General features: G+C 36.9%; 1 protein-coding gene across 7 annotated transcripts in view; it reads left to right on the top strand.

Annotated features, from left to right (window-relative positions):
* LOC108714205 (leucine-rich repeat-containing protein 7) overlaps positions 1-17496 on the top strand; it is a 218928-nt gene extending 201432 nt beyond the window's left edge. For 6 of the 7 annotated variants that reach the window (XM_041590354.1, XM_041590355.1, XM_018258200.2 and 3 more), the window contains 3 exons: positions 3059-3151; positions 6080-6154; positions 15694-17496. In XM_041590354.1, coding sequence (XP_041446288.1) covers positions 3059-3151; positions 6080-6154; positions 15694-15801 — 276 coding nt within the window. In that variant the 3' untranslated portion in view covers positions 15802-17496. The remainder of the gene's footprint in view (positions 1-3058; positions 3152-6079; positions 6155-15693) is intronic. The other variant, XM_041590357.1, reaches the window with a different exon arrangement.
* The last annotated feature ends 3001 nt before the right edge of the window (positions 17497-20497 follow it).

Genomic DNA, 20497 nt, shown 5'->3' with positions numbered 1-20497 from the left:
GGATTTTAGTTCCTAGTCGAATATCGAGGGTTAATTAACCCTCGATATTCGACCCTTGATGAATCGGCCCCTAAAACACTTACATTTTTTGGTGTTACTGTTCCTTTAAAGCTACTCTTTCATAGCTTAGCCCGTAACTTTTGTATTTTGAATGCCATATGCTTCAAGCTATGCAGCATGTTTGCTGTTTTTATAAACACAATAAATCACCTTAGGACCAGTAGAATGCTGGACACACGTAAATGTAAGACAATAGACCTCATAATCCAGCCGATGTATTATTTGTGCTTTTTTTCTCTTATAGGAATATACAGACACATCTTATATTACAATGCGATGAACGAGGCAGATTTTATTGAAAATCAGAGTTCTCTCACACCATCACTCTCCTTGCAATGTTCCTCTCCTATTGGCTGGGGTACTTAATCCAATCACTTTCTCCTTGTCCGGTCCAGAAATGCCTTTGCTGTCTACAGCTCTCTAACTACCACTGTGGTGATTTTCCACACCAAACTTCAGTTTACCCTAGTCCTATCTAGAGACAACCCTCCTCACTGACCTGATTGGCTGCTTGCCCTGCCACCAGATCCTAGGCCAAAAGAGGAGGTGCCCAGCTCAGACACTCCTTTTTATATATTCCTGTTGGGGAATTCACTCCACAGGCCAACCTTACGGGTTGGTGCCACCTGCTGGCTGACCAAAATATTATTTAACTATGTACACTGAATAAGAGATATTGTAACCATCCTGCCTGCAGTTGAACCAGTGGCCTGGTGTTTCCATGCTGTCTACATTACCTCTACACTATGTGAGCAGACAGCTAAGGTCTTGGTTCACTGCTATTGGTTTCCTTGTAATTGCAAGTAGGCAAGACTTGCTTCACCTGTTGCTAATCTGGCTATAAAAAGACCTTCTCTGCACTGACTCATTGCCCAACATTAATCTATTGCGAGGTAGTTCCTGGGTGTGCTCATTGTCTTGTTCTTGACCCTTGCCTGTCCCTGACTTCTGCTGATTCGATGTCTGTTTTGACCTTAGTCTGTTATTTAGTATTCTTCTGGATGCCGACTTTGTACTGCGTTTACGGTTTGGTTTGACCCCAGCCTGTGTCCTTGTCTATGCTTCTGGTTCCTGATTCCATACTGCACCGTCTGTTTAGTTTTCACCCCGGCCTGTTCTATGACTTCGCTTTGCTCTTACCCCGTTCCTCCTGTTGCACATTATGGTTCCCTTGTCTGCCCAGAACTCTCACCTTGGTTCTTTCACTTTATGACCTGTGGCAGATAGCTCCTCCCAAAGAGAAAGGTGGCTGTTATAGGAGGAAGTGTGAGCCATGACCGGAACTTAGGAGTCTGTTCTGGGTTTTGGGAAACCATATGTGACAGATATATTTCATCTGGTTACAAACAACTACATTTTTTTCATACAAATGCTTTTTACAAGTTACAAATTTTTTTTTGCATATATTGTACCATAATTATTATATATCTAGCGTATATATAATATATATATATATATTTTTATATATATATATATATATATATATATATATATATATATATATATATATATATATATATATAATATTTGCTGGTAAGTTATTAGAACTTGAAAACGGGGTCACAGGATGAAAGGTCTGGTAAGTAGGGATGCACCGAATCCACTATTTGGGATTCGTCCGAATCCTTGGTGAAAGATTCGGCCAAATACCGTACCGAAATCAAATCCTAATTTGCATATGCAAATTAGGGGCAGGAAAGGAAAAAGTGGAAAAAATCTTCTTTTGTGATGAAAAGTCACATGATTTCCCATACCACCCCTAATTTACATATGCAAATGAAGATTCTGATTCAGTTCGGCGATGCACAAGGATTCGGCCGAATCCGAATCCTGCTAAAAAAGACTGAATCCTGGCTGGATCCCGAACCGAATCCTGGATTTGGTGCATCCCTACTGGTAAGCAAAATTATCTAATCATTTATTTCATACAGCAGTATATGCTAACCTTTGATTCTCTGAACTGGTTCAAATTAGCACCTGCTGTTACTTTACACTGTATACTTTTTATTTGATTTAATCTATATTCATACTACTGTTCAGCCACAGCTTGTGTTTTGTTCCCCATCAGTTTATAGATATAAAAGAAAGTGTGGATGCAATGCATACTAAAAAATATTTTATGAATGTTTTGGTACGATATTAGTGAATTTAAATGTTGACATGGGTCTTATACTCCTATTTGATTATTTTGACTACAGTGGAAGTCATTTGATTATACAGAAACATATTATTATTTTTATTATTATATTATTATATTTTTGCAAAATGTATTAAAATATAAATTCAGTAGTAATTTCTTGTTTAGATAATTTGTTCCTTTTCTTCTTTTAAAAATCAAAAAAGGAGGAGGGTATATTAGTCATTGTTATGAAATCAATTGGGGTATTTATTAAAATAGGACAAATGTATGAACCCTCATTATAAAATTATTTGGGGATTTATTACTTAATCAGACTGATTCTATAGGAAACTTCACAACGTCTAATAATTATTAATAATGGTTTAATAGGTAAGAACCAAGCTTTTTTGTGCTTCTGAAATATTGAATATCGAAGAGAAAATGTTAAATCGATTTTGATTGAATCTTCCAATCAAAATTGCATTAAAGATGTAATGGCTAGGAAACCTGCAGGATTCAGCAATTTTTTTTGTATGTTTTGTAATTATATAATTATGTCAAAGGTCTTTTTATGATACTGTTTTAATTAGTAGTAATTGTTTTCATTTATTATTTTATTATACTGGTTAGCCAGAGAAATGGTGTATTTTAAAGAAGAATTAAATATTTCAATAGGATGATCCTTTCCTTTGGAATCTTTATGTAATACATGTATTTATAATCATGCTCATTGGAGGTCAAGGTATTTTATCACGCCACTTTTTTAGTTTGAATGTCACTAATTATAGTACTGTAGAGAGGAAACCTACAACATAGAATATGTTTTCTTAAGACAGCATTGGATATGTAATTTGCTGTTTCTCTGTCTTTCTTACATAGTACTGTGTGAGAATAGAAAAAAACCCAGGGCTTGGATTTAGCATCAGTGGCGGGTTAAGTGGGCAAGGGAATCCTTTCAAGCCGTCTGACAAGGTAAGTCAATCTCCAATCAGACATGAAGTCCTTAACAGGAACCAGTAATATAAAGGGAAATACTGAAGGGCCTCCAGTACCCAGTTCTTCTAGGGGTAGGCAGAAGAGGGATGCCCTAGTCACGTGACTCTTCTGTCAACACCTAGTTATAGTCCTGGAGGTCTGTGAGCCCTTACCCTCTCAATAAACAGGTTACCCAAAGGCTGGAGTAGGTTTCAACCTACAGGTCAAAATTAGTACAAAAAAATCATTTGCACTGATAAAAATGCATCCGTGAGTATCCTGTCTTAATTACGCATATTTCTAATACAGTAGAAATCCGATTTTACATTCCAAGAGGACAGAGTATATGGTGTATATTCAGGGAAAACAAAAAATCCGGGTACAAAATTTGTAGGATTCTACTGTATATGTTTATTTGATCTGTGTAATTATATGTGTCTAAAAAACTTTAAATACTATGTAGTAATACAGAACAATTGGTAAATGTATTCTGTATGGTATCATTGTTACCAATATTTCCTTGTTGAACATTGTGTTCTTATGACATGTATGATTTCAAGCGTCTTTTATAAACCTGAAGATATGCGATTACATGCAAATTCACTACGACAAAATAAATGACCAATCACACCCAATTAAGATGGCCATATATGATGCTAATTCTGTGCAATCATGGTTCTTTTGCTGCACTCCCGTACAATTTTTCATAGATGACCTCTATGAAAGGCAAGGCACAAAAGCTAAGGTCACAATTTCCATTCATATTCTCTGCTAAAATAGGATGACCAGACCTCCCACCAGGGCACTAACCCTACTATAGATTTCTGTTGGTACACAGGATCCAAGTGACGGATCTAATAAAGTCCCATAACCATAGGCTTGATTTATTTTTTTGTGATTTTTAGATCAGTACATTTTTTAAATTCTGCATTGCCCATAGAAGCACGTGGTATTCAATTTCTTTGGACTGGAGAACACTTTCTTTAAAAAAAATTGTTCGGGCAAAGCTTGACTAATCAGCCAATTCTTTAAACAATTTTCTTTGTCAGGAAAATGTTTCTGATTGAAGAAGTTGTAAATATGAATAGATGGGGAAATGCAAAATATCCAAAATTAGAACTTTTATGAATATGTCCTCCAGCAAACCTTTGTTTGGAGAATCAATTATGCCTTGATTTGTTTAACTACCTCTTATATTTAATTTCTGAACTGCTTTTAGCTCTGTCACATCTTGCAAATCAACCTTTGTATTACTATTATTGGCTGTTCTGAGCCCTTACTAATTTAGAGCCAAATATCTCTTCCAGACATGGGATCTGGTATGAAATTTTGACCTGGTTTGTTCCTTGCTCTCAAATGACAATAAATCCTATAACCCTGACACTGATCTCTAGTAAACTATTTTCAGCTATTTCATTTGCTTCTGAAACTCCATCAGAATATTAATATAAAGATCTACTTATTCGTGCCAACATGGTCCCTCAGGTGTCAGGTCCTGGATGCATTTGTAACAGCTACTCTAACTGTCTGTTGCCCCACAAGAAATGAATATGCTGCAACAATTTAGTCCTCAGCAGTTGGATAGTTATAAAAGAAATTGCTACTTTAGTTGAGGTATTTTTCAAAACAGGGTGCAAATTGTTTGTGTGTGTGGCCTCCAAACATGGTGCATCTTACATGAAAGACTGCCAGTTAATGATTTCTGTTTAGATCAAACATGAGGAACCATTGGAAAATTATGTAAAATATAAAACGACAGAATAAAAAAAAAATCTTTGTTCTTCATTACCTCAGGGACAACATCTGCTGTGTTCTCCATTCCCAGTATCCCTTAACTGTTGGGCAATGTAAGAAGTTTTAACTCACAATAGCTGGAGGGCCACAAATATTAATCTCCCCCCTGAATTTCAGCATTAATCAGGGCTTACAGCAAAACAAATCTGTTTATAGTAGTGGTGTCAACTGCTGGTGTGTTCTACATAGAATATCTAGCAGTTAATAGACATGCTTCCTTGGTACTGTTTTCTTTTTTTACAGGACAGAAAGCTGCTCCAGATATCCAGTTCTAAAACACAGTAGAATAAAACTGATTTAAACAAGACATGAATATTTTGAAAATCCTACTTCTTACTTCTAACCTGGAATTTTTACGCATGTTACAAATATTCAGGTCTTCGTAGGTTGTAAAATTTATGTCACAACATGCAAACATCAGGCTCTTTGAATTTGGGAATTGATATCTTCTTTGCACTGGGTAATTCCTACAATTTATTTACAACCTTTTAAGCAGAGTTGCAACCTGATCCCATACATGGATGGAATTCACATGGTATAAAGCCAGGGTCGGACTGGGCTGGTGGGAAGCAGGGGGAAAAAATGAATAATGTACTGTATGTTTGCCACAAGTAATAATACTCAATAATATCTTTTCTTGTAGGAGCAAGTAGTATTTCTCTTTAAAAATACTCTTGAAATGTCTTCTGCTGCAGTTCAGGATGCACCATCCATCTTGACGAATATCAATTCACATCTCTAGTCATACCCTCCAACATTCTCTGTTTAAATCTGTACAGTTCCATAAAAAAATATAAGAAGAAGCTGTGCAAGTTGTGCTGATATCTATTTAGCCCACAGTTGTAACCCATAGCAACCAGCCTCCAATTAGCTGTGATTGTGTTACTGCAGGAGGACTAATGGAAAATAAAAATTCTTGCAGCTATAGATTACTACTCTGAATAAAATGTAGTGCAGTTTTATGATTTCCCCCCAGGTATTCATTGTAGCCAGAGTACATCTGAAGTGGGACTTGCATAGGTTTAGCCACAGCACACCATGCACAGAAGCTTTTTAAGGGGCATATTGGAGGGTATGCTAGTCTAGAATGCTTGTGAAAGGATCCTAACTTCTGTTAATTCTGACTTATAGGGTATCTTTGTTACTAGGGTTCAGCTTGATGGACCAGCGGCCGGTGTCCTGCAGCCTGGAGACAAGATTTTAAAGGTAAGCTGTTATCTTAAATAATATTTAAAGCGATACTAAATTATGCACTAACCTGGAGTGGCATATCACTTTGTTTAAATTGCTGTGCTACAATAGATACAGAACTGATTTCTCATAGAGCATTAGAAACTCGGATGCTGCTGGTAGTTCCCTATGGTAGGGCACAGCAATTAGACTGCTCTGTAAAGAGTCAGGTCTGTATTATCAGGGCTCTGCAGCTCCAAAATATATAGAAACTTGCCACTGCCTTTCCTGGATTAGTTAGAAATGTGATACTGACCTGTCTGTATCGCATTTAAGTCCATTAAGTCAGACTGATTATTGGTACTGCAATCTATTGAAGCTTAGCCAATCACAGCATCTTAAAGTGATTAGCAGGATACTTTTGGACTCCTATGAACAGTAGGCCAGAATGGGTTAATTGCAAGTAAATGCAGAATTGTTCAGCCTTATAAATCCCTTCAGAACATTAACATTCGTGAGTTTTAGTTGCTAGGAAACAACCCGGACTGATATAACTTGAATCGTGTCAAGGTTATATGAAAATAACATATGAAAACGCATGCTGCTTGGAAGATTAGCTCACTCTTTCTTGCAGTAAATACTAAAAACCAATCCACTGGGTTTGGAAATAGTGTATATTACTATGTGTGCATAAAAAAAAAAAAAAAAGACCAACATTTCCAACTGCACAAAGTATAGAGCAAGTATGGCCTCCTCAGTAAATGTAAGTACCAATAAAAACAGTATTGCTGAGAAACCTAAAAACAGCTAAACAATTTTCAGTTAATACGTGGGGTTTATGATCTATTTATTATCCTATAAATAGCAAATCACTCTGTCGAAACTGCTAACGTATTTTGACGGATTTTCTGTATATTTGGTTCTATGTATATCAGGCATGCAAGTTGTAATTAATTCTATATTTTTCCTGTGGGTGTATAGACCGGAACAGAGATTAACATTTAGCAAATTGGTCTGGAAATGTCTCAGTACTTATGGTTAAAGACCCGCAGGGAAAAATGAATATGTGCACTGCCATGTACTGGAACTCATAGCATCGCACCCCAGGCAAATGTATAAACAATCATTCATCGGTATATACCCTAACTATTTACCAATGTTTCCCTGAGGAAAGACATCACATCAGTGTAAACCTTTTAAGTAATGAGCTTTTTGCATAATTGTTTTAAGATCTCACAAACACAGTGTTATTTATTCATCCTTGGATGACCCTCTCTACTGTAATGCATCAGCACTATGTATTACTTCTCTGAGCAGAGTGTTAACGGTTTCTCTGTGAGTTTTACAGTGGTAAGTAACATAACCAATGGAAACAGGTGATTTTCTCTATTAATATCAGTTTTAGGCTACTGTCCAACAGAGTCGCTTCTCTGCTGGTATAATTCCTGCCAGTGGTGTTACATTAGTCAATTGGAGGCGGCACAGGTGGTTTGGGCATTTCTGCCCAGTGTGACATTAGCCCTATAGGAAACTGATGACAGAGATAGTATCAATAAATTGAAACCATGTGTAAATCTATATGAGTTGATTATGCTGCCATCTTGTGGATAGAATATAATATACACTTATACACAAATGTATATCACTTTAACTCTGTAACATGAAGATAAAATCCCTTTAACGATATCTTGTGTAGCTGCATAAGTTTGCTTTCTAGTATTTGCTTAGGTTGCTTCCATCCAGTGCTTAAGTAATCATATATATAATGGTTTGCTTCCAGTAATATTAAATATATTATGTACTTCACTAAAGTCCACATTTTTTTCAAATTAATAATGGACTGTCTCCATTGAGCAATAAACAGAAAATACATTGAATATGGGCAAAGGAAAGTCAGATTCTGTAAATAAAAAAAAACCCACAGCTATATGCTCCCTTAAGCATGGAACTAGGAGTAGGCTGAAGAGGCATATGCCTAGGGTGTAATCAATAAGGGGCACATTTCCTATGGGAAAACTTTTTTTTTGTTTGTTTATTTTACTTTGAAAATTAAGTGTAAGGGAGAACTACCTACCCCTCCTGGAATGATTGGTTAGCAGAGCTGAACCTCAGCCTTGTGTACCGGCACAGGAGTTGCTGCTCATTCTGACATCACTCATTAGGTGGGTGGTTTAAGAAGTGGAAATGCTGGTTTGTTGATACTTGTTGGTGCTGTAAGTGCAGAACAGTGGTTCTCTCTGATTGGCTGCTGTCACAGAAAGACTGTGGATGTCTTGAAATGTGGATCCCTTATTAAAATGCAAAGCCTTTTACATTGCAATATATATATATGAAACACATTAAGTTTAAATGCTAACAAAATCCTGAATAACTGGTTTAAATCAGCAGTGCATTAAATGTGGAATGCAATGAAACTCACAAAAGACAACTGAAAAATCCTTGAACTGAGTTCTAAAGCCCACTGGAAACAGTGTCTAGCAAAGACTAATGAATACAGTATGTACTTCATCTAGTTTTGCTGTGAGTACATGTGCATACCCATGGGCAACATGAAGTAGATACCGAAACAACAAAGGAAAAGAAGTACAACGTCCATGGCCCTACTCCTGCTATCACACCCAAAAGAACCCAAAAAGGATTCTGCATGCTATTCAGGTTGAGGCTGGCAGCACTGTGAGTCTTTCTGTTTGTAACATAATGCAGCAGAATGCAAACGTTTTGGCATATCATGCTGGATTAAGAAGTAGTAAAGACCTACTACAGGATTCAGTGTGTTTAAAAATACAACATATTTGTATATTTGTTTTATAGTGTAAAATAATTTAGCAAATGTAAAATTATATAGACAAACTAATTAGTAATTGTGACACAAGCAAACACCCTTCTACTTGTTCCATGATAAACCTTGTTTTTCCATGGTCCCTGACCCTAATTATCTCATTGGGCCATAACAGTTATTAGGAGGTGCCACCTGTTGACAATTGCAGTGCTTAATAAAATCTCTGATACCTCAAACTTTGAGCTGACACTCAACAACCTTGGGCTCCTCTAAGCAACTGAGCAAGGATCTGAAAATGAAGATAACTGATGCCTACAAAGCAAGTTAACTGTTAAAAAAAGATTACAAAATAGTATCTGTAATGTCATTAAGAAATGGCAGCTAAGGGGAACTGTGAAAGCCAAGGCAAGATCTGGAATGCCAGCCATACTTATGAGAACTCTTATATACTGGTCAGGACGCAAAGGCAAACACTTACATGATTGCAAAGGACCTTCAGGAATGTTGGCTGGCACAGTTGTTGCACCTTTCCATGGTGTAGTGTTGCTAACACAAACATGATTTGTATGGAAGAATCATAAGAAGAAGCCTTATAAAGTGTCAACATCTGAGGTATGCAAGACAGCCTCTCAGCAAGTCACAAGAGACAAGTACTGTGGACTAATAAAGGCACAGTTGAACAAGCACCAAAGGTTTATTTAGAAAAAAAGGAGCAGCATTTTATTAAAATATCTCATTCCCAACTGGTGGCAAGGGGTGGTTCCATTATGCTTTGGGACTGTGTGCAGCCAGTGGCACAGGAAACATACATGTAGAGGGAAGAATGGATTCCACTAAATCTCAGAAATTTCTGGATATTGATGTGAAATAGTCAGTCAAGAAGCATAAGATGAAAAGGGGAGGCTCCTAGAACAAGACAAGAATCCTAAATATACTTCAAAAGTCACCATGAGCTACTTGAGAAAAAAGCAAGGTGAAAGTTTTGTAATGGCCCTCACAGTCCACTGACATATCCATCATTGAAAATGTGTGGGTAGTTATTAAACATGGAAGATGATCTCTGAATTAGAGGTAATCAGCAAGGAAGAGTCTGTAAAAAAATCCCTACAACATGGAACTGAAAGACTCTGTGCTGGATACAAAGGGGTATTACCACATACTGACTTCCTAAGGCAGTGTTGTCCAACTGGCTCCCTGCAACACCCTCTTGTGTGGCCCCCCACATGAAAGTGTGACTGCTTACGTTGTATAAGATTTAAAAGGTATCAGTATACCTCAAATTCAGACAGTAAACTCCTGTGTTCACACCTGTAATCCCCCTTGCATTATTCACACTTGTCATACCTCTGTTGTTCACACCCCTAAAGCCCTGTACTGTTCACACCTCAGACTGAAAGGCAACAGCATTTTGTCACAGTATGTAGCACAGTATGTTTGGTACTGTTTATCTTGTTTATCTAGAGTTGTCCTGATAGGTTTTCTTGTCTCCTGCTGTATTCTGCATTCCCTATGCTCCCTGTGAGTGCCACACACTGCCAACCCTATGCTTTGTGTGTGTGTGTGCACCATACTCTGCCTGCCCTATGCTCCCTGTGTGTGCCATACTCTGCCTGTCCTATGCGCCGTGTGTCATACTCTACCTGCTAAATTCTCCCTGTGTGTGCCATACATTGCCTGCCCTATGCTTCTTGTGTGTGCCATACTCTGCCTGTCCTATGCTCCCTGTGTGTGCAATACTCTGCCTGCCCTATGCCCCTTGTGTGTGCCATACTCTGCCTGCCCTATGCTCCCTGTGTGCCCTACTCTGCCTGCCCTATGCTCCCTGTGTGCCCTACTCTGCCTGCCCTAAACTTCCTGTGTGTGCCATTCTGTGCCTGCCCTATGCTCCCTGTGTGTGTGCCATACTCTGCCTACCCTATGCTCCCTGTGTGTCCCATACGCTAGCTGTGGGATGTGAGCCAGGTAGGGTTTTTCTGGGGGTTTGTTAGCATTTGGAAATTGTTGTTAGGGGCCCCTAAGGTGTTCTGGAGAGGGGGTGATGTGTTATCTACAGGGGAGGAGGCATATGGATTTAAGGGTATGTTTTAATATGACTTAAAATTTTCACATATGATAGATATCCCTGCAGTGAGCACCAACCTTTTGATTTTTTGGTATGCTACCACAATTAATGTGTATATGGTCTTAAAAGATCTTGGGTAACATGGATGTGGTTAAAAGTGGGTGTGGTTTAAAAATAGGGAGTGGTCAACACTGGCTTCCATTCCAGCCCTAGATACCACAGAAGTTGAACATCACTGTCCTAGGAGGTCCATACATTTGCACATGCCACAATTACTATTGTCTTTGGGGTAAATTTATCAAAAAGTGCAGTTCCACCACCGCAGCTCTCAATTCATTTCTATGGGATTTTGAAAGGCGTATTTATCAATGGGTGAAAGTGAAAGTTCACCCTTTGATAAATACGCCTATAAAAATCCCATAGAAATGAATGGAGAGTGGCGGAATTTCACTCTAGTGGTGGAACTTCACTATTAACTTCACTCTTTGATAAATATACCCATTTGTTTTTAAGTCCATAAAATAAAATATAACACTTGCAAATATCTTTTTGACATACTTATTCCTGCAGTTTGCTTACTACTTTTTGCTTTCAAAAAAAATCAACCAAATAGGGGTGCCCAAATATCTGCTTTTAACTGTATATATTACAAGCCAGTGTAAGCAGAACAGGGACATAACTCCAACCCATAAAAAGCTTTGTTAACGTAATGTCAACATGTTAGCTAATTCACCAACAGTATGTATAGTGACAAGCTGGCTGCCTGTGCACGCAATTTTTGGGGAGAATTATCTATGGTAGGCAGGTAAGCATAGATTTAGGAGTATCATGTCTTCAGGCAAAAACAAACATTTATTTTGGCAAACTCTTCCAAACATAAAGGTAACAGGAACACAGTGCATTGGTGCATCAGGGATACAGGGGGCCTGACCTGGTCCTGCTTCCTTGGTAGTCTGTTATCCAGAATGCTTGGGACCTAGGGTTTCCCGGATAATGGGTATTTCCGTAATTTGGATCTTCATACCTTAATTCTACTAGAAAATCATGTAAACCCTAAATATACCCAATATGTTGGTTTTGCTTCCAATAAGGATTAATTATATCTTGGTTTGGATCAAATACAATATACTGTTTTATTATTACAGAGAAAAAGGAAATAATTTTTAAAAATTTGGTTTATTTGGATAAAATGGAGTCTATTGGAGACAGCCTTTCCGTAATTCGGAACTTCTGGTTAATGGGTTTCCGGATAACGGATCCCATACCTGTATAAGTTAAGTTGCCACTTCGCTCATTATGCTTAGTGTTTTATGGGTATATCAAATGAAACTCACAAACCTGCATGCATCAGTTGCTTTTGTCTGAGAATAATGAGATTTGTGCTTTAGGAAAAGCTTAATAGATGATTAGCTATCTATATATTCAGTGGGGAGTGGTTTATCGAAATGTGTCACCTAAATTGGGGCGTGATCAAAAATGCTTGCAGCGGTGCGCCATGCATACTGCCTTTCTGCCTCTAGCTCCAAGTTTCACTCTGAAAATCTGGCAACCTTACTCTGACAGGAACTGAGGTAAATGCTGTCTCCCATAATACAAAGCAGTTCTAAAGGTGGGGGCCCCACAAGCACTACCCTGCCTAGGGTCCTATCTAGTCTTAATCCAGCTCTGATCACGAGTGAGCTGAAGGTATGTGCGGCGGGGGGGGGGGATTGCGAGCTGGTATACCAGGAGGGGAGAGTAAGCAGGGCTTAGTGAGAAGACCATAATCAGGAACTACAGAAGCCCAGACTCCCCTTTGCAAAAAAAAAAAATTCCGGGCTCCCTCTGCACATAATTGTGGGTGACCCTGGGCTTCTCACTAAACCCTGCTTACTCTCCCCTCCTGATATACCAGCTCACCAGCCTCTGGCCTGTCTCACCTTTTGGCTTTCCTCAATCACTTATTTTTCTTTATAAGGTGTATTGTCTACAGAACTTGTCATGTAATGCAGAAGTGCTACTGAATCAAAGCTGTTCGGAGTAATGAATCACCTTTCTAATTTTTTGAATTGATGGATTCTCATGTTTGTATGCCATTGCAACATTCAAATACAGTCAACCTCCATGAGAGTAACAAGTACTATAGGCTGCATTCACTAGTTTACATTGGCACATAATAAGCTTGTTGAAACTGAGTTACCTACACTCCATTTGTTGAACTAAGTTTCAATATAAATAAGGTTACTTTCCCCTGAAAATATTATAGGAGTCAATTACAACTGCAAGCTCAGTTGTGCTTGTGAAAATTTCTCCCAGTCAGTTGCTCATAAAATCCCATTTATTAAAGGTACTTTTTTTTAAATGGGCTTTTTGCACTATTGCACAAAGCAACTGGAATTGCTGCATGCCAATATGCCAATTTGCTATATTCAACTTGTGCAGTATGCAGTAATAATTGGGGATTATTTACACATATATGTAAACAAATGTTGCTGAAACATACCCCAACTAGACTGCATAGCTATTGGACTGCCTGTAGAAGAATTTAGGCTGCATTTGCAATAACCTGCCAAAAAGGAAAACTTAAAAGGGCAAAGCCCAGTGGCATTTGCTTGATAAACGAGGCCCCCTAGAAAATTCCAAGAATGCTTCCTCATGAGCCTGTATCCCTTGATCACTGGGAATTTTTTTTTTTTTTTGTATCAATAATTTTTATTGAGAAAATCGTGCATAACAACAAAGTCGGCAGCATTGTTACAGGTACTACATAAATACAGGTAGTATCGAAAATGTTTCTGCAGTGAACAATAAAACAGCTGTAGCCAACCGTGACAACAAGCATAGATCACTGGGAATTTTGGTGTAATTACTGCTTAGCATGGTGACCAGAATCTAGTCAGAATGAACAAAATTTCAATGACTACAGAAAGTGAGCTGCCTGTCTAGGAAAGCACGATGCAGGGCTAATGAAAACCTCTAGTTCTGTTGCTAAATCGCTTGGGAAACATTCCAGACTGGTTTTATTTTCTCACCATTGATAAAACAGGATTACTTTGTAGAAACAGAATTCTCAATAGATATTTTAGGCATAGTCTATCCCTTGCAAATGGAGAAAAGGCATGTTTGGGTATAACTAAAATAAAGGTAAAAGGAATGAGGGTCAGATATAGGTAAACTAAAATGGTGAAATGACCCCAGACTTACAAAATACCATGAGTCTCCTTGCCCCCCCCACCTACACACACACACAGAAAGTTTATTGCTCCTAGTCTCATTGTCAAATTCTTCTTGTAAAAAAAAAGTACACATCCCTTGCCATCCAATTTCAAGCAAACCACAAGACAAATCTGTCAGACAATTCTGTCACACAAATCAGACAGAATTGGCTCAGTGGAGGTTGGTATTTGTTGCTATAATCTCATGGTACTTTGTTGTTTCTTCTAGTTCTAATAAAAAGTCAGATATGATTGGAATCTCTCGTGCAATACTCTAGAATCTCAGCAAATGACTAACATTGGGGATATAAATATTAAAAATATAGTCTCTATAATAATAAAATACTTTTTACTATGTAAGCTGCATAAATCCATATTGGTGGCAATACAATCCTATTGGGTTTATTTAATGTTTAAATGATTTTTAGTAGACTTAAGCTATGCAGATCTGAATTACATAAATATCACTTATCTGGAAAATCCCAGGTCCCATGTATTCAATATAACAAACTCTACAAATTTATAACAATTATCAGGGGGTGCTGGCCTTTAAAAGTAATGTGTCAACATGCAACATATACTGTAAGCTGAGGTTAAATAAAAGCATACGTTACTCAGTATTACACAAATTCAATTTAAACTGATTCACAAAAACCCTGTAAAGCATAAGTAAATGAAACCATATATGGCATTCAGAAGGCGTATGGGTTGGATAGAATGTCTTCCTGATGCCAGCAATTAGTTATTAGAGTATTATTATCCTTTTACCCATTTAGTATGGAAGTAGTATGAAGTATTACAGTTATCCAGAAAGCTCCCAATTGCAAATAGCCATCTCCCATAGACTCCATTTTATCCAAATAATCCAAATTGTTACAAATGATTTCCTTTTTATCTGTAATAATAAACAGTACATTGTACTTGATCCCAATTCAAATATTAATCCTTGTTGGAAGCAAAACCAGTCTATTGGGTTTATTGAATGTTTACACGATTTTCTAGTAGAAAGGTATGAAGATCCAAATTATGGAAATATCTGTTATCTGGTAAACCCCAGGTCGTGCTCATTCTAGATAACAGGTCTCCGTGAATGAATGTGTTCACACAAATCATTGCCTCTAAACTTTCTGTTTTTAATAAAATAAAGAGAAATTACAAGCATTTCATCATAACTCCTTTTTTGTTACCCTTCCCTGAACTATTCCTTATATACTAATGCCTTAAAACTAGGGACGCACCGAATCCACTATTTTAGATTTGTCTGAACCCCCGAATCCTTTGCGAAAGATTTACCGAACCGAATCCTAATTTGCATATGCAAATCAGAGTCCTGCTGAAAAAGGCCAAATCCTGGCCAAATTCCAAACTGAATCCTGGATTAGGTGCATCCCTACTTTAAACATGACAAAATTATATTAGCCTTTTCAGCTGCTGCCTAACACATCCCTATGTTCAGAAAATATTTTAGACGCATTTCCATAAAGGATTTAGCCATTTAACAACTATATTGAAATTAACCACCTGCTTTTGTGTTTTGCAGGCCAACGGACACAGTTTTGTACATATGGAGCATGAAAAAGCAGTTTCACTCCTGAAGAGTTTTCAGACCACAGTAGACCTAGTTATTCAACGTGAGCTTACTGTCTAAATATTTTTATATATGTAAAAGATATGTTTAGACAGTTCTTATCCTTAAAGTAAATTTATACATAGGAAAACCATTTTGCCAATTGCTGGATCAATGGCAAAGATTAGTGCCAAATGTATAATATATGTTATTACTGACTTTCAGACGTTCACAAAATACATATGGAAATCACATAGGTCTGTATTAGTTATAATTGTCAGCCAGAGGCTGTGCATTGGTGCAGTTTTTTAAATAAATAACTTTCTTCCCAAAGTGGATTTCATATGGTTTCAAAGCATGGAAGCACACAGAAGCTATTAAATTATTCTAATCGCCATGAAACACTGCCTCAAAATTGTATATGCCTTTTATATAATAAATAAATCATAGTAGGATCTGCAAGTCATATTTTGACTTCTATAAAAAAAAAATGATTACAAAACAGAATCATATTTTCTTAACTAAGGATTTGATTGATAAGAAAGTATTTATTAAAGATGTAGATATATACCGATTTAATCCCTTTTTATATAAGAAGAAAACAAAAAGATACATATGCCTTATGAAATTATAAATGTGTAGAATTATTTCCAGAGGTTTAAAGAATTTCAACTAGTTGGATTGGTTTGTGGGCTCATATAGGGAAAAGCAATGTGTATATATATTGTCTATGGGGAAATTTAATAATTTTGTATATTTAGCAAATATACATCAACACTTTTTAAATATAGCAGGAACAGCCAACCTGTGATCTTTCAATCTTTTGTTTTACTTCAACGCCCAGCATCTTCATTAGCCCATTCTTGTACAAGAACTGCTGGAGAGTCACAGATTGGGCTTCCCTTCATTGGAAAGCTTTCTGAATATATTGCAGCTTTGTAAAGCAGAAATAAAAAATAAACATAGACAAGGATGATGAGGTCAATTGTAGCTTGAATGTACATTAGGCAGGGGCAGGCATGAAACAATTTGGCCTGTAGATAAATTAAGTGAAGATTCCTTAATTGCCAGTACCTTCTAAGCTACGGTACACTGGTTAGAGATGTCAATAAGAGGTTCCCTAGTGAGATAATAAATCATTCCTGGTTTTGGAAAGGGTTAGGGTCCTGGATTGTTACCTCACTCAGGAACCAACAGGCAACTGATATCTTGGGCTATCCTTGAAAAGCCCACTGTGAATACCTTTACTGTTGAAAATGCAGATTCATCAATCCACTGAATACCGAGGTGGCATTACTACCTACATTTAGCCATAGTGAATTGTAATTTGCAACTTCATGGTGTAGATGTGATTGATTTGTATGGAGCGCTACAGCAGTAAAGTGTAATGTTGGTTGTCAGTTGCCAGATATGACATTGCCAACCGGGAAAAAATGCAGCCCCTAGCATTTACTATTTCAGGCCAGCCTACCCCTGAAAGAAATCTACTGAATGTGATGGAGACTGAAACTAATACTGCAGCTTCATTGTCACTTTTGCGTTTAAACTACTGCTTACCAATATAAATGGAACTCCAATGAATGTGAAACTCCTACTACAGCTAAAATCAATTATTTGTATAATTTTTATGTTGTGGCAAGGCGAAGTGTCAAGAAGGACTGTTAGCTTTTTGATGGCATGTGGTTTGTTTTCTTCCTTGGCTTTTTTCATCCTCAGTATATATGCTTTTAAACGCTTATGTGAACGTTTTTTTAATAAAAGTGATTTTGATCAAAGGACACATTGTAGTAGTTAGACAGAGTCCTACACTGGTTGTATTCATTATTTCAAACAGCTCTTCATGTTGGCTTAAAGATGGTGACGAAGAACACAAGAAATGGACATGGTCTTAATGGCCTGGACACATTTGTTTGTGCATTTTTTGCACGTTTCTAAGCTTCTGCTTTCTACGAGTCCATAATATTTAACGTTTCCCCCAAAATGTTTTTCTCAAATTGCATTACTTAAGGGCTAATCAGTGTTTGCTGTTACACAGGCATGCCAGTCATAACAATCTAGCCAAAATTTAAAATACCCATGGCTAATGTAGAACAAGTGGAGTACAGAGAAGCCCAAACGTCAGTGCTTGATATGGATCCGGTGTTCCCTTTTTTGAAACTATGCTCCCATTAGCCGCCATCCCACCCTCTTTATCCACACACATATATCCCTCAAGGATACTTAAACAATTATGCATGTCTCCTTTACCCTTTTTTATATCTTCTGTATTAACCATGGGAACCCATAGGTCCCAGAGATTGCAGTGGGGAATCTTCTGAGCAAATCTATAATGTCTGAGACTACACATTCCTGGCAATGTAGCTTGAAAACAATTCACCTGTACTACATTTCTAATTTATTCTGAACATTTTCCAAAGCCCACAGCAAAATGCATTTCTTGTGAGCAGAGGAAGAACAATGAGGTCAGAATATCTGATAAAAGAAATTACTTCTTAATAATGATTGCATTTAGGTTAGTACATCAGGCATAAATTACATACATTGGAAAGCAGCATACAGTTTGCCTGCAGCCAGTGATTTGTCTCCTCCCAAATCGCTATGGTGGCTAATCAGGCTCATTCAAAGGAAAGAAATGTAATTTGTGTTTTTTTAAAAGTCAAATAATGCTGTCTTGCAGTTTAAAACTTGTAGATTTCTTTATTCTTTTGCTCATAACTTAAAGATGGCTATATTATATGTGACTGTGTGGATTCCATGAACTTCAGCTGTATTTTACTTTTACTGAATTTTATTTGAGTCTTATGAAATGTAATGCAAAGTAATTTCTCATAATGTCTTATTCAGAATTGACCAAAAAGGTGACAATAACAGTAGTTTAGCCCATTTTTATTTATACTTCTTGCCTGAAGAAAAATGACGGCCAGAGTTTTGGGCCTAGTGACATTTGACTTATATAAAATAATACTGGATGCCACACCCACGATTTAATCGGCCAGATTTTTTTTCCAAAACCTTTTTCATATATCCTTTATCTTTGCCATCATTTCATTTTGAGGGTCTCTAATTTAGACTATGTTTCATTTCACAACTAGTCAGAATTATCAACCTTTATCTATTGACAAACTGCATAAAGTTTTGAATAACTTGTAGAAACACAGGCGCTATGAGAACAAATCTAAGATCTAGTGTATTACTTTGAAATTTTTATTAAAAATAATATAAATAACATTTGTAGTCAAATTTACTTTAAATACACTTAATGCATATTTGCCTTTATATCATAAAATATCAGTTTGATCCAAATCCAAACGTAAGCAACTTCTCTCAAGTTTCCAATTGAAAGTGGAAGTGAAAGTAGTTGAGCCATTGTACCTTAGTATATAATCTGCAAATGTTTAGAAGGTAAATATATATAAGGTATCTATGAAGCTATTTTTCCTCTAGCCGAAATCAGTGGATCAGCAAAAGGTGGTAACTTGGGGATTAATGGAAAAGACATGCTGGAAAAGGGTAAATGTCATAAAAGGTTTATTTAATTACACTGGGAAGCCAATTTATCAATTTTTAAATTTGAGTTTTTGCTAAACATTACCAAAAGAAAAAAACATTGCAATTAAAAACAAGTAAGTTTTTTTTAATGTGATCGAGTTTTTTTTACTAATAAACTCTAGCAAACTCGTGTAATACTGGACAACCTGATTATCTTAGGGGCAGATGTATCAAGGGTCGAATATCGAGGGTTAATTAACCCTCGATATTCGACTGCCGAATTAAAATCCTTCGACTTCGAATATCGAAGTCGAAGGATTTTGCGCAATTCGTTTGAACGAATGATCGAAGGAATAATCGTTCGATCAGAGGATTTTAATCCATCGATGGAAGGATTATCCTTCAATGAGAAAAAACTTGGAAAGCCTATGGGGACCTTCCCCATAGGCTAACATTGGCCTCGGTAGGTTTAAGGTGGCGAACTAGGGGGTCGAAGAAATTTTTAAAGAGACAGTATTTCGATTATCGAATGGTCGAATATTCGAATGATTTTTAGTTCGAATCGTTCGATTCGAAGGTCGTAGTCGAAGGTCGAAGTAGCCAAAAAAAAATTTAAAATCAAATTTTTTTTCCTCTATTTTCCTCTAATCCTTCACTCGAGCTTAGTGAATGGGCCCCATAATGTTGCATTAATTCTTACAAATTCAAAAAAATCAAGTAGCTTGAATGTTGAAATGACACTCCTATTGACTTCTATAGAAGATTTTAGTTGTCATTGTTTTTTCATTTAATGATAAATGTCAAAAAAATGGAGTTTGGAAACCCCAAATGTCATTGCTTTAAATTAAAGACTTAAAGATAATATACATGGGCAATATTTTCCAATTTATTTTAGTAAGGCTATGATTTGTTGGCTACATTTAAAATAACATTACCAATATATTTTTGTCCCTGCTGAAATAAATCATTCCAGCATTAAAAATAAATCTAAAATAAAATAATTGTCCAATCAGCAATACTTGTGGGTGATTTTACATCAGCGGTTAACCATTCCAATGGGTTTTATGCTGCCCCAGACCTGCTCTGATTACCAATACTTAAAATAAATTTGTTTGACTACTTTGAGGATGAAATTACACAGGCATCAGCTTTGCTAAACGTGTTAAAAATGTTCCTGCCTTTCCTGAAAGTCTGCCCCAAATTTTTATTGCAGGTTAAGAGTTAAACAAAAGTAACCCAGCCAATTTAAAAGAGCTAGAATATCCTATTCTTTGAGGGTCTGAACATT

This window comes from Xenopus laevis, chromosome 4L (genome assembly GCF_017654675.1).
Source record: "Xenopus laevis strain J_2021 chromosome 4L, Xenopus_laevis_v10.1, whole genome shotgun sequence".
Classification (NCBI taxonomy): Eukaryota; Metazoa; Chordata; class Amphibia; order Anura; family Pipidae; genus Xenopus; species Xenopus laevis.
This window is presented reverse-complemented; position numbering and strand designations above follow the sequence as displayed.